The sequence below is a fragment of the Aulonocara stuartgranti genome (genome assembly GCF_965226115.1).
Source record: "Aulonocara stuartgranti genome assembly, chromosome: 14".
In the NCBI taxonomy this organism is placed as follows: Eukaryota; Metazoa; Chordata; class Actinopteri; order Cichliformes; family Cichlidae; genus Aulonocara; species Aulonocara stuartgranti.
The window spans coordinates 38,358,033-38,373,466 of NC_138950.1; the positions used below are offsets into that span (position 1 = coordinate 38,358,033).

General features: G+C 40.4%; 1 protein-coding gene across 3 annotated transcripts in view; it reads left to right on the forward strand.

Moving 5' to 3' along the window:
- bcas3 (BCAS3 microtubule associated cell migration factor) overlaps positions 1-15,434 on the forward strand; it is a 319,739-nt gene that overhangs the window by 37,375 nt on the left and 266,930 nt on the right. For all 3 annotated transcript variants that reach the window (XM_082502293.1, XM_082502294.1, XM_082502295.1), the window contains exons 12-13: positions 1,258-1,428; positions 5,355-5,448. In XM_082502293.1, coding sequence (XP_082358419.1) covers positions 1,258-1,428; positions 5,355-5,448 — 265 coding nt within the window. The remainder of the gene's footprint in view (positions 1-1,257; positions 1,429-5,354; positions 5,449-15,434) is intronic.

A 15,434-nucleotide genomic window follows, 5' to 3' on the forward strand; every position in this document is an offset into this window, starting at 1 on the left:
ATTCCAAAGAGCACGTGGATCTCACAGCTAGTGCGAAGATGACTCATTAGTGGGGTAACAAGGCTATACATCAAAAAGACAACTGTCTTTCTAACAGATTAGCAGCATGGTGATGGGTTGACAATTGCAGGGGGTATTGATATGCAGACAGGCAGTCTGCTTGCCCGCCCTCTCCTCGTTTAGGACCATATATCTCAATATGGATGACAAGGTATCTCCCTTTGGCTTGTGGCGCGACACGCTGGCTCTTAGTGCTGACATCCAGAGACATGGGAACAGAAAAGGAGGAGGGCGGGGGCAGCATTAAAGTATAATGGCTTTTGTTTATAAAAAAGAGAGAGAAGGCAGTGGCGCTGACCGACTGGGCTGTTCTGAATTTTCTGTCTTACAGGGAATTTATGTAGCACAAAAGTCCTGTTGCCTGTCATTCCTGGGTGTATAATTAAGAAAGACCGTTCACATAAAGATTAGGCTGTATCGTGTTTAGATAGTAACATCAGCTCTGCGTGTGTAAGTGTTGTGAGCCCTGAGGCATGATCTTCCTCCAAACCCCCCCTGCGCGCTAGGAAATCAATAACTCCTGTTTGGACTACTAAGAACTCCACAACTGCAGTGATTAGAAAACACATTAGTGTTGATCAATTAGGAGCCAAACGCCTCACTTAATAATTGATGGCTTTTCTTGCATTTTACACACTCACACACACCCCAGTGCATGCACGTAGCATCCACTGTTAGTGTGTCTGGTCAAGTGGCAAAGAGAGACAGCGGGTGATCCCCAGACCCAACATATGCAAGGCGCCACACTGTATTGACAGGGCCGCCTAGTCTGAATGCCTGATTAGGCTCTCCGGGGCCCCTTTGGTGCTTACACACACACAAACACACAGTCACACACACTGGACTCCATTAGAGTAAGACAGTGTAGTAGGTGAGATAGACTCCACTTAAGCAGCACTATCCATTTCCCTCAATCGAGCCACAGAGGTGTGTTTGAGGCAGACACCCTGGCTGGGCCTTAAGCGGACACAGAGGAGCCTCCCGCGCACGCACGTGTCTTCTATGGCTGCAGTCAAGTCATCAGCACTGCGAGCCATCAGCCGGCATCAAGTGAACATGCTGTATACATGCACCCATGCACAGAAGCACGTATGCGCACTGCAACCCAAACCAAAGATATCACATAGATGTAGAATATATTGCTTGGGAATATATAACATCAGGTGTGTATTATATTTTTTTTTCTTTCTTCCTCAGACTTTAAAAACAGGTCTGACGATGGTCGGTAAAGTCGTGACCCAGCTAGCAGGCACCATACCGGCAAGCACTCCAGACGAGGAGGGCACATCTCACAGTGCAAGCCGTCGCAGCCCACACAACCCCGGTGTGGTCACCATTATTGACACACACAGTGTTGGAGAAGGACAGGTCAGTTCAGTTGTTTGCTGCTTGAAATGATTTTAAAATACTACATTTTATTAGTATTAACTGTGATGCTTTTTTTAGTTGGTATTGACCTCAAATCGAAGGAGATATCTCATTGCAGCAGTTGCAATTAAACTACAAGCCTTCCGTGTCTTGTAGTTTAATTAAACACTCGTGCTGAGAGAGTCGAGTGGATGCAGAGTGTAAAGGTAAACTCTTATACTGCTTTGACATTCAATCATTTGCTCATCTGTAGTTGGGTTTCTATGGTAAATGGTTGGTACCCCTTTAAACCGGTGCTTCACAAACCAGTCAGTGATACCATCTTTTACATACAGTCTATGATGCTTTGCCATTGTGTTCATCCGAGGAATTGAGTTGCAGGATAATGTCTCCTATTAATTTGCTGAAGGGTTTCCAGTACACAAAGACAAAACTGACCATTACAGTCTTACAACATCCATTAAAGTGAGCACCTCCTGCATTCACTGAGGAATGGCATCTTAAAAAAAGAAAATGGGGCCATGCACATTATTAATGTGGTGAGCAATAAACAATGCAACACCAGCAACAGCAGAATTCTTAATATGTCTTGTTTTCCGTCTGTGGAATAAATGAGCAGGCAAGGAATTCAAGCTAAAGACTCCTTCAGTAGATCACAGAGTACAAACATTATATCAATAATATGCTGTTGGCCTCAACCAATCAAACACCTCTGCTATGACTTACTGGGCCAAAAGATTAAATGGAAGAACGATGTTCATCCCTGCAGTTTCACACACTGTTGCAGTTCATGGCAAGCAGCTGTGGAGCGAAAAACACCCTGTTAAAACATTTATGTTGGTTTTCCTCTCATTTGTCACCAGCTTGTATATTAGGTTGGTCACAAGTTAACAACACTAGATTCAGTGGATGGACCAACATAAAGTCATTCCTGCTTCGTCTTGTCTTACTGTTTGCTGTTTGCAAAGTATTCTTTAAATAAGTTTAATTGTGATTTTTATATGTGTATATATATATATATATATATATATATAACTGGGTTCACTGTTACCACCTGACAGCCTTGTTTAAGTGACTTTTATAGAAAGTTACTGCTTAGACACACACAGCAAATGGGCTTTTTGCTTCCTTGGTCTCATCATGTATGTCCCAGGTAAATAAAACTTTGCCTCTGTGGCTTGGCAAGAAGCAGGCTTGGTGGCTTGGACTCACTCAGTCTCTTTTACCTGGCTCTGCACGACTAACCTAAAGGTGTGAGTTAGATATGCTGCATATTTTAACAACTGAGCTTTTAGCCAGAGTTCTGTCTGTTTTGGCCGTGCTGGTGACAGAGACACTTTGTAAACATGCAGCTGCAACCTGACATGAAGCTCGAGGCTGACTCAATGCACCACATGCTAAATCAGGTCCTGGATTTAAGACTGTAGGAAATTCATTTTCTGGACGTATTTTTTGGAGTAATTTTTTTTAATATATATAATTTTTACACTTTGTAGAGGAGATGCTTGGAGAGGCTGTTGCTGTTTATTTTATTGTAACAAGAAAGTTGTTGTTATTCACTTTAGCTGTCAGTGGTTTACAATTTTGTGGCGTAATGCAGCAAAAAGGCATTATTAGTGTTACAGATGGTCTTCAGGTTATTGTGCCCTGTTTAGAGAAGTAATACATTAATATTTTTGGGGATATTTTTTTAATCCCATTGTAGCTTTGATGCATTTGTTAAGGCAATTAAAATTAAGCTAAATTAATAAATTTAGTAAGTTAAAAAATTATACATTAAATATAAATATTAAGTAATAAAAATGCACAACAAACCAAATAACATAATTTTAAATTGCTAAAATAAATTTTTATTGTTCACTGATATTTCAAAGCATGAATTATGGTTGATGTAACACCGAGCACGACTCTACTCAACCTTTAAAGTTGTATACAATGATGTATTTGCAATAATAAATAAATAAATAGAAAAGTATATTGGTAAATGTTTGGTGCATGTAATTATTTTGCAGTGCAATTTGAAAACAACTTCCAACCAACAACAAAGGTCACCAGGAGTTATCACAATAAACAGTCTAATAAAAAGGAAAGGAAGCCGCTAAAAAATCAGAACGTGTCCCCCCAAAAATAGTGTCATTCCATAAATGACTAAGGTAAGTTTGCATCTATTATCCTGACTCTGGCTCTGACTAGCTTAGGTGTGTGTTATAGTAAGAATGAAAATATGCTGCACTAACCTCGTTTACAGATTGACCAGTTGGCTTCCTCTTAATTGCAAAGAAATGCTAAAAGCTTTTATCCCTGAATTTTCCTCAGCCTCTCCAAACTGTGATTAATCACACTGCAGGAGCGGTCACATTTTTAATGAGGTGTGTTTTCGTACGTAGTACAGTTTGTCAGTGATGTTATCACCACACACATTCTGCCTTCTCCTTTCCTCTGCGACTGTAACCGCCCTGTAACCAGCCCGTAGTCTTATAAGTTGGATCTAAGCCTTCAGAAGTGGGTCTGCACTCTGTCACCAGGCGACACACTGTAACCATACACTGGCCGTAAACACTGATGAGGCCAGGCAAGGAGGGAGGGGTGCACTCAGAGTGTAGGAGAAATGGAGGTTGAAGGGAGTAGTAGGGGTGGGGACAGTCGAGAGTGTATTAAGACGGAGGTTGGAGGTGTAAATTCTGGAGAGATGAGAGAAGTCACGAATATGATTGAGGTGAGCTCCTGTGTCGTTGTGGAGATCCAAGACATTCCCATCGCTTCCAGTTGGATGAGGTTGGAGCTACATTGTATCACTGCTCCTTATTTGGAACAGCAGCCTCAACACACACACACACACACACACACTCCCCTGTGTAACAGGGGCTCGGTTCTCTGGAGGACACTCTTGTTTCAAAGGGCTCCAGCAGGATTCCCTAACAGAACAACATTGTCTGCTTGCACTGTAATAAAAGTGATCTGCTTCATGTCACCAGCCTCTTTCTGTTCATGCTGTTCTCCCGCCTTTTCCCCTTTTCCCCCCTGGATCCTTAAGATCTTGCTTGGAGTGTGAGACAAAATCCTTTTAGTTTTTAGAGGCTATCTTGTTTGGACTAGCTTAGATTTTAAATGTTTGGCCAGCTTTCCTGACATCCGTAGTGCAACACCGGGGCCACATTTAACTCTTTTAAACAAGAGTGTGTGTTCTCAAACACCGGTACTTCTGCACAAAGTGGCCTCATGTCTGGGCTTATGTCTAATCTCTCTGTGTGACTAAAGGAGTTTTCTGCCAGCTCCTGGTCTCAGCACAGCCTGTGTTAGATTTGTCCCAGTATTGACAGCAGACTTTGTATGGAGATTTAGGAGCAGCCTCTAGTTGTACAAAATAACTTACAATTTCATTTTTGTTGGCAAGTTGCACAAGGGGAAAGCCAGTTCTGCATTTGATGGCAGTTTGTGCCTGTTTACGGGAAGACCCTGTGTCATGGGGTATTGTCAAAGCCACATGTGAAAAGCCACATCATTGCCAAAGTAAATTTGTCCATATTCTTGTCTCTGTTGTTAGGCCATATCCTGTCCACACTGGTCTCAGTACAGCATCTTTGTAAAGCGCTAGCGCTAATGAAATACAGCTCAAATTATGATGATTCATATTTTCTTTGACCAGAAGAAGTGGGTTTTTCAACAAAGTGCTTACTTGTCTTATTTCAGGTAACATGCTTATTATATTCTGTCCACAAGAGGGCAATGGCACACTCGGAAAGGAGTTAAACTTCCAGCTGTTTCACAGCAGGGTGATGTCAAAATCACCCTGCTGTGACAATATCACACCAAACCAAAATGTGGAGAGAAATCCTTGAGCAGGGGAAAGTCCCTCTCTGGGTTTAATGTTCTCATTGTTAGAAAATGATTTGGATTTTGTTTGTGTGTGTGTTCATACGATCCAGGTCTTGGTGAGTGAGGACTCGGACGGTGAAGGAGTGGTGGCTCACTTCCCAGCTCACGACAAACCTATATCCTGCATGCAATTCAACCCCAGTGGTAATGCACACACGCACACGCTCGTTTTCATGTCTTCGTGAGGACATCTCATTGACATAATGCTTTCCGTAGCCGCTTACCCTAACCATCAAAAATGAATGCCTAACCCTGACCCTCAGCCTAAACCTAACCATAACCCAATTGTAACCCTGACACTAAAACCACATTTTGACCCTCAAATATGCCTTCAAACTCGTGAGGACGTCCCCGCAGGTATAGCAGCGTGCCAATTTTCTGTCCTCACAAAGATATGTAAACATGTGCACACACACACACACACACTCGTAACTGTTGAAGAAGAAGACTGAACACTCAGTGACCAGAACACTAAAAACAGCACAGCAGTTACACGGCCATTCAAGTGTACGGTAACATATTGTTTGTTTGGCTCACATGTGGCGGCTTCGTCTTGTTTCTTTGGTTGGGCTGGATGTAACCATCCAAGCCAAATTCCAAGTGTGTGTATTCCACTTAAACAAGTGTTTGGCCTGTGTTTCCCCAGCCTCAACAAAGGAAGCACATGTAGATCAGACATTGTATCCCATACGGTAAATGTGTTAGTTATCTCTTAATCTTAGAGAGAATGCAGTAAACGAGAAAAGAAAAATAAAATCAATTTTCCTTTTCCTTCTAAAGGATTATCTGATTTACTTTAGCAAGATTGTTTAAAAATTTAATGTATTTGTAGGCTAGCTTTGCAATCTCCACCTCTGTTGTAGAGATGTGTTTCAAACACTTGTGAATGGCACTGCAAGAAGACCAAGCTGTGCATAGTTCCAAAACAAGATTTTTACACGAATCACTTTTATTTTGAAGTCTGATCCAAAGTAAACACAATAGTTAGGCTGCCTGGAAGAGGCATTTCAATAACTGCTTTAGCAATCTTCATCAGGGACTTTATGTTGTGCATTCTCTTCGGTGTTTGGCAGGTAGGTTGTCTTTTTATGTAATCTGTTGCTTTTGTTTTTTTCTTTCTTTTGTTTTTAAAAGAAAATCCTTCATCATGGTGCAAAACGAATTCAGTGCAAATCAAATGCTGACTTAATTTGGTGTGTTCTGTTTTATTTTTTTGCACCAGTGTTTGTGTTCAATATGTGTTTATTCTTTGTCATTTACGAGCAACACATGACAAATGTGACAAACGAGTCGTTGAGCAGCAAAAACACTTGCATTGGTTTAAACATTTTTTTACCATTGACTTCATTCCACATAGAAAAGGACACTAGATGCTTTGTACGTGTGAACAGGCTACGTCATCACTTTCTGTGTGTGATCTTTGCGTGTATGTTTCTGTTACTCCTGCTGTGTGTGTATGTGTGCAAGTTAATAAAGAAGCTGCTGAGAGATGACTCTAACCCTGTGACCTCTAAGCTCCAGGAATCCTTGACTTACTTAGACTTATGACTAAACTTAGCAGCTCCATCTCAGGAGGTTTAAGATCATATTTTAGACAAAGACAGGCCAGACATGGTTGTCTTAACCCCACATTCTCCTACCTGCTGTCAACAAAATCACATATATTACCCATCTATGCGGCTAAGCTACTAAATATGTGCTTATATTTTTTCCCATTAGGATACTTATCTTAAGGAGCTAAAAAGGTTGCTAAGAAGTAAAGCTTAGGATAAGTAGTTGCTCTTGATATCTTGCTCCTCCCCTAAAAAAAAACAACGAAAACCAACAAAAACCCCACAAACAAACATTGACTTTGACCACCGACACTACTAAAAGCTTGTTTTGTTCCCAAATCATTTATTGAAGGCCGACAGACCAACTTTATCTGGCTTTGATGTAATGTGATCACGATCAGGTGAAATATTTAAGTTGACCATTTGATAACACGTGCCAGGATTTGCCAGAATAATGATTTTTGAAGTCACGCAAACAGAAATGGCGCCAAGAGAAGCCAAAAAAACTGATCAATGGCCACGAGTACCATTGACAGAGAGTTGGGGAATGGCTGCAATCACAGCATTGTAAGATTGTGAAAGATGTACCCTTAGGCCCCCTCCTCGATTCAGAGATGGCCGTTCATCAATGGTCATGCTAATTTGCATATTACTGATCATGAAACTGGCCTCACAGCCCATTGCTAGTTTCAGTCATTAATCAGATGTACTGTTTGTAAGGTTGGGGTGAAGATGAACACTCATCCTCAGTTGGATGAGTGGTGAAATGTTTCTCCCACTGAAAACACTACGTTCAGGATGTCCTTAACCGGATAATTGAGCATGCATCAGGACATTGTGTTTCTGTGTTTAGACTGTCACTCTTTTTTTATTTTTGGTAATTGTTTGTCTTCTGCTTCTTGTTCCTAGTTTTACTTCACCTGTCTTGTTAGCCTTAGTTAGTCTCAGCTGTTGTTTGTTCCCCACCCGTGTCCTGCCTGTGTCTTTATTCATCCTTTGTTCCATTGTTTCCCTGTGTGTTTCCCTGTGTGTTTCCCTGTGTGTGTCCCTGTGTGTGTCCCTGTGTGTCCCTGTGTGTTTCCCCCTGTGTGTGTCCCTGTGTGTTTCCCTCTGTGTGTCCCTGTGTCTGTCCCTGTGTGTGTCCCTGTGTGTGTTTGCCTGTGTGTGTCCGTGTGTGTGTCCCTGTGTGTGTCCCTGTGTGTGTGTCCCTGTGTGTGTTTGCCTGTGTGTTTGCCTGTGTGTGTCCGTGTGTGTGTCCCTGTGTGTGTCCGTGTGTGTGTCCCTGTGTGTGTTTGCCTGTGTGTGTCCCTGTGTGTGTTTGCCTGTGTGTGTCCCTGTGTGTGTCCCTTGGACTTGTATCAGCTGATAAATGTCTCCCTCTGAAGTCTGCTGTTGGGTCCTTTGCTCTGCGTACTCCATTACATTTGAAAGCACTGGATGTAACTGGTAAAGGTTTTGTGGCAGTTTTTGGCCTTTTCTTCTTTGATTGGTCGCTGTGCTTTTTGTAGTTGGAATTAATTGTTAAAATATATTAAAACAAATCTTGATTATGATTCTTACAATTATGTAAAGTAGAATAACCATTTCTAAGCAGCCAAATGGGATCAAAATCCTCTAACGTGGTCCTTTGCAGAAATATGAATCGCTCGTTTTTGTTAAATGAAAACAGAACATCTTTATTCTAAAATTGATGCTGAAGGAAATTGGGACTAAAACACTATGGATATGTGAAATGAATCAACATTTCTGCACAAGAACAATGTTGTTAGCCAGCTGACTGTGTTTTTTATGTCGTAGTGTAAGAAAAGTGTCTTTGTTCATCATTTAAAGGAATAATGTCGTCTTTACTTCTAAGATCCAAACTAGGCCTCCACTGAATTCGGTGTATTCCAGTGCTGTTCATGTAGATTTTACAGTGGTTCTGGTGTACTGGTTGATGCTGCGTCAGCAAGCCAAAAGACTCTGCCGTGACCCTTTACACAGGGCACTGTCATCATCAAAATTCCAGACACATTTTTAATCTTTCTAACTCTTAAGTGAGCCCAATCTAAAGAGCTAATACAACTTTAAAATGCAAAGAAATGCAGTGAAAAAAACACAGATTTCAATCCTTTTAAAAAGAGACAAAAACTGCAGGCAGAGCATGTGATGAGATTAGGTTAAATCTGAACACAGGCATAGAAACTTCTCTTGCAGGACTGCTTTCATCATTGTTTTTCTTTTATTCATTTTCATTTCTAAGCTGCCTCTTTTTCAGTGTTCTATAATTAAAGGCCTCTTGTTTTGATCAGAGTCCAAATCCTGAGTGATTGGTTCATTGGTTTGCCTCTAAGTGAACTCGTTCCAAGTTAGTGGAAGTGGCTTTTACTGAACTACCTTTCTTGCCTTACTGAGGTTCGCTTCACAGTGTTCAACCTCAACATGGCAGAAACAAGAAAGAAACAATGATATGACTCCAGTAGAGCCTGGAAAACCAAGACGTTTTGGCTGGGAAGAGTTATGTAAGAAACCCCAGTGGCTTGTGTGTGTTGGAGGCTCTACAGAGGGTGGACCGTTCGCCGCCAGTTATTGGTGTGGCGGCTGGCGCTTCGGTGGATCTGTGGATCTATTCCTAGTGGTGTAATTAGAGGGACGCAGATGAAGTGCAGTGGCAAAGAGCTCTCTTTAACAGCTGCGATGTGTGTGTGCTTGTTTTCTTTCACGTCTCGTCCTTTTCACTTATCCTTAATGATCCTTGACTTGATTATTGGGTATAACGCCAAGGTCGAAATAGACTCATATTTTGATGAAAGAGATACTGTCCAGCAACGAGGCTTTTTTTCCTTTTTCTTTTTTTTGGTGAGTATGACTGGCACTAGATGGAGTGATTGATTCAACAATCAAGCGAGCTCCATCCGCTTTATTCTTTCCAGCCCATGCTCAGTTTGATAAAGTCCTTTACATCAGCGGTCCCCAACCCCTGGGCCTCGGACCGGCACCGGTCCGTGAGTCGTTTGGTACCGGGCCGCAAGAGTTGAGGCTCCGGTGTGAAATGTCTGGTTTTCAGGGTTTTTATCGGTTTTCAGCGTTATTTTGTTATTGTTTTTTCCGTTAATTCGGTTTTCCTGGGTCTTTTCACGTGTGTTATGAATAAATCTTCTTTTTTCAGTACTGGTACTAGTTTTATTTTGTTGTATTTATCTGCGACACATTAAAGGCCGGTCCGTGAAAATATTGTCGGGCATAAACCGGTCCGTGGCGCAAAAAAGGTTGGGGACCGCTGCTTTACATGCAGTTGTGGAAGAAGACGTCCTGTAGTCCTGTATTTGCAGCCCAAGAGAATGTCACATTTTGTATTTTTCTAAACAGCTGATATTAGTCTTGAATAATATGTATGAAGCATGTATCAAGTATATGTAATAACATTGCACTGATATAATAATGTGAAAGGCATTCCCAACTCGGAAGGGTTTCACTTGGACCACGATCGAATAATTAATTAATTCTGAACTCTTAAGTACTCATTTGTCATTTTTCAACTAAAGAGATCCACGAAGTTTCTGCTTTTCAGATTTAAAGATCTGATATTTCCTTTCTTTTCAGTCTAAGTCCATTTAATATTCCTGGAGTTTTGACTGGTTGTACAATGCAAAACATTTTGTTGCTTTAGCTTTCTTAAGCTTTTTGCTCACTTCTAGATTTTACTCTGAGGTTACAGAAAACTTCAGTTAATTTCCCTGGGTCTTGCAAACTTAGTTTTCAGCTTTTTAGGTGTAATTTAACAGACTAATAACTTTTAAATAACGGCCATCCCTAACTCCATTTACCTCTGCAGTAACTTGTGGCTATAGCTTTTAAATAAATGTAGTGGATTGAAAAGTTCAGGTGTTAATGAAGCTACTCAAAGCATCACCCATGCAAGTATCTGCTATGCTTGAATAAATGTATTTACTTAGTAACCTTAATCATTGCAGGTTATTGTTACTTATATTATCAATCAAATTCACAGATTAATCAGAAATCTTGCCTGACCATGAGTCAAGTTTTGTACTGGATATATTTTCACCTTTGTCTTGTGAAGAATCCTTTTTCAGCCTCATGAAATCCACGGTAGATCAGGAAAACACCACTGTGCAGCCACCTAAAAGTTTTGAATACCCCTTCAAAGCCACGACTAATGGAAGCTGAATCAAAACTGAATCTCTCCCCTCATGGAGCTGTCCCATAAACCATATCCCTGGTTTAGCAACAGGCTGGTCTAATGAATAGCCTGGCTTGTTGTGCCTGACCATTGAGGCAGCTGTGCCATGAAGGCAGCTCGTGGTGTAATAACTCTATCTGTACATCTCACTAATGTGTGAAAGAAACCAGGCTGTTGCCAAAAAACCTTGGACCCACACGCACATGTTGAACATGAGGGGAATTCCCACACACAAGCAGCTTCACTCGGCCGCACATTTAGTATGGATTGAGTCATGTCTTCACACCAAGATAGCAATTAGCACTCGTAGGCGGCTCTGATCTGATTTACAGCTTCTGCACCACAGGCCTCTCAGTTTTGCCTTTTTGAGAGATTAAAAAAACAAACAAAAACTGAATTTTACTGAGACTACTGTAATATTTGGGTGTGTTTTTAGCTCAGGCTGACACCTCCATCGTTTGCTATTTGTCATTAGTATTTGACAGCAGACCAGAATGTGATTTAAAACCATGCATTGTGCAGGGAGCACTGTGAGGAGATGTGTCGTCCTAGTTTTCAACTAATCTCTAGCTATGGTGTTTCTATTGTTTCAGATGAAAACACAAGGTTTAACAAAGATGTGATTTTAAGCTGGTCATGTATGTGTTTATCAAACACATTTCGCTTCTACAGTAAACAGCTATTTTGGTACAATGAGAGGCATTCATTTACTGCCTACTTGTGTATCAAGGTGGTGGTTTTAAGAGCCTAATAGCATTGGTTCTAGCATCTAAATTCTGACTTCACCATGTAAGTTTCCAACCTACAAAAAACACGGTCTGCATTACACCGTGTTTTCTAAAGTAGTTTATTTTTTTATTTTTTACAAAAAAAATCATAAAATAATGAAATATTTGCCATCTCAGTGGATAAGCCCCACGCTCTTGCAGGTGAAAAGTGGTTATTAAAGTGCATGGTCAGAGCTACAGAGTGGAACTGGATGAGCTAGACGGTGACTCAGGGTCTCTGGAAAACTTGGCTGAGAAAAAAATTCCCCAGAACAAACAGCAAAGCCGTGTGGAGTCATTTATAGCCCACATGGTGCGGTAATGCGCAGGTCATTTCGAACTTCTTTATGGTATGTGTGTAGGTGGGAGACTGAGTGGGGAAGAGGACAGTGGGGAAGTTTCTTGTTTCTATGAATTGTGGAACGGTTTGTTTGTTTGGCAGCGTATATATGGAAAGCAGTGGTTACGACTTGGTGTTCCCAAATGTTCCCTTAATTTTTTTCAGCAGAGATAATTTGATTCAGTCAGACAAAAAAAGAGAATTCTGGAAAAGGAGTAGTAGCTCAAGCCGATGTGCACCCAGCACCCGGCACTCACGTGTTAAGGGAATCAGACTCGGTTCCACAAAAATGGAGAAGAAAATGTTACATGAACTCGTGGCTACATGAAGATGTGTGTTATTTATTAATGTTTTAAAGTAATGTAATTAATATATTTGTTGTCAAATACTGTAATTAATAAGCACTTAAAATGCCCTTATAGCAGAAAACCACTATATAAATAATTAACATTTATTCAAATGTTAACGATTTTCCTGTAATTTATTACAGGTACACAAGTGTGTTTTAAGCTTTTTATAAATACTTGTGTAGTACTTATACAACACATGTTTATTATGTTTTGCATTTGCAAATTTTTTGTATCTGCAGATAAATAAAAGCATAATTACAGCATCAAAGCCTGTTTGTAAAGGCAGAACAGTTTACATTACTTTATGTAACTTCATGTATGTGATTATTTGCCTGATGAACCATGTTTCCTCTTGTTACAAAGTAACTTTGCATTGCTTTTTCCATCATTCAAAATAATTTGTTAGTCATTTTTGTGTTTTTATTTATTTAAATTAAAAAACCCTACATTCAAATTAAATATAGTTATGAAACCTGAAACAGAATGGATGGCCTCAATAATCCTTTTTTGTGACACACAGCTTCAGTGGACCAGCTGAGATCTAGGAAGTCTTAAATCTTATCTATGAATGGCAGCTGTGACAGTCTGAAGGGATTTCATTGGTTAACAGAACTGAAAAAATGCTCAAGCTAGCCCATAAGGAGTTTACCTCGCTCTTGGCCTAAGGGATTAAGCTCTGATGACAGTCCCAAAGTCTTTCAGTAGATTTTAAATCCATAGATTTTAGATGTGAGCAGAATGTTCTCGGGATTTTAAAATATGACATGACAAAAAAACCTGCTTTTAACTCCTGTCAAAACCTTCTTTGAGCTGCTGTGAGAACATGTTTGTCCCATGTTGAGAAACCACAAAAGCAAAACAAAAAGACCTGGGCTTCAATGGGAATTTAGATTAGTGGCAGCAAACTGGTGTTGAAGCTTTGGCAGATTGTTGCAGGTGAAACAAGAACAGAGGCTTCCTTCATGTTTTCGCCTTTTTATACAGCCAATAATGTGCTCGTTGGACAGCCTTCTGGCAAATGACAAATACAAACTTCTCCTCTTTAAAACAATTTCAGCAGGAAGTTTGCAAATATGTAAATGCCCTATAACACAAACTTAAGTAGTGTATTTTTCCACTTAAGGTGATGAAAGAACAACCCTGAAGCTCTGCTTTGAGAACAGTCACGCTTTGTGAACTTGACCTCTATGGTGCCTGCCTCTTATGTGTCGGCACGACTTTAAAGCCAGGTGACTTTTGCCCTGTTAAAAGAGCCAGCGTTCCAGCATAGTAATGTCAAACTGCTAGCTGTTTCTCCGCTAGGTTAGACACACACACACACACACACACACACACACACACACACACACACACACACACACACACACACACACACATATATACACCTTTTTTCATATCTATTAATATCTAAGTGCTCACAGGTGGTCTGCCTATGGAGCGTGTAGAAAAACACAATTTTTGGTTTCAGCCCACTGTACATCAAATGAACCGTAAGCACTCCTCCTTCTCCTGCCTCTCTTGTTTTCTCCATTTTTCTTCCATTCTGTCCGCCTTCAAGTGGCCTTCTTTTCATCTTCAGAACGATGCGTTTCGGGGACCCAGAGAATTTTGGTACACCTGAACAGCATGCCTTTAAAAAAGGTGTTGTGGCTATCAGGTGCTCGCTCTGCTGAGGCACTGAACAATCTTTATTTGTACCAGTATTTGTATTAAATTCTAATGACATTATCATAAAAGGAATTTCATTCTCAAATGAATTCAAAGACGTTAACTTTTGCTCAGAAATTTCAGTGCTGAGTAAAAACTGCTGGATTCAAACACTGGATGAATTTAGAGGTTAAAGGTCAAGGTTGCAGCGATCTAACCAAATAAAACATTTTTGTCATTACCTCGACAACACATAAACATCATCTAGTGTTGTTTAGTTTAAATTTTGTTCATATGCTACTCAAAGTTTTTTAATGCACATGCAAATATAAACATACACCATCCGTACTAAAACATAAGCAATACGTAGCTATAACTTTTAAGAGAAATGAGTAATTAGTCAGACTGCACCCGCTCTGCTTTGTTGGGGGCGGCTGACTTTGGCTTTTTAGCATCTGTCTAACCCTAATGCTTACTCTGCTGCCCAACAGATATAAAACTGCTCGTATATTAGTCTGCTGCTGCGGTGTTGAGAAGATTAGTAGGGCACACTCTTCCCCCTCCAATTTGCACTGCAATCAGTAGCACAATTTTCTCTAGTTATAAAGAGTAGACATAACCATTAACGTTCCTTTGATTACAACCATGTTAATATTCTCGCGTTTGAAGACTAAACTCCTGGCACCGCTCTGAAAAGTCCTCAAATTTCCTGGCAGAGTATGACAAATTATATTTAGAGTATTACAATTTGTATAGGATATATTATTAGGCTTTATATGATAAAATGCAGGGAGTGTCACGGTCTGGCTGGGGCAGACCGTATGTGTTGCAGAGGAGGACTCAAACGCAGACCAAAACGTAGTGTGGATAAACAAAACAAGCCGTTTATTGAGGCTAGCAACGAGGGTAAAAATAATCGGGCATTGGTGAAAACTAAACAATAACCTAAACTGGGTGAACTAATAACAAAACATGAAAAAGCTTAACCATAGTGAACTGACATGGGTACCTGGGGATGAGACATGGATGAGCAGACGACCTGACAATGGCATGCAGAAAACAAAGGGCTTAAATACATACATGAGGTGATCAGGGGAGGTGGAGACACATGGGGGAAACAGCTGACAGACATAAACCTAATGACAGGACCAGGAGAGGAAAGCTAAATACAATAAACAAAGAACACATGACATTGTCAGAATAAAACAGGAAATACTAAAACTAAAACATGACAACACAACTTAACAGACCTAATATGTGATGAATAAATACAAAACCCCAAAACATAGAAAA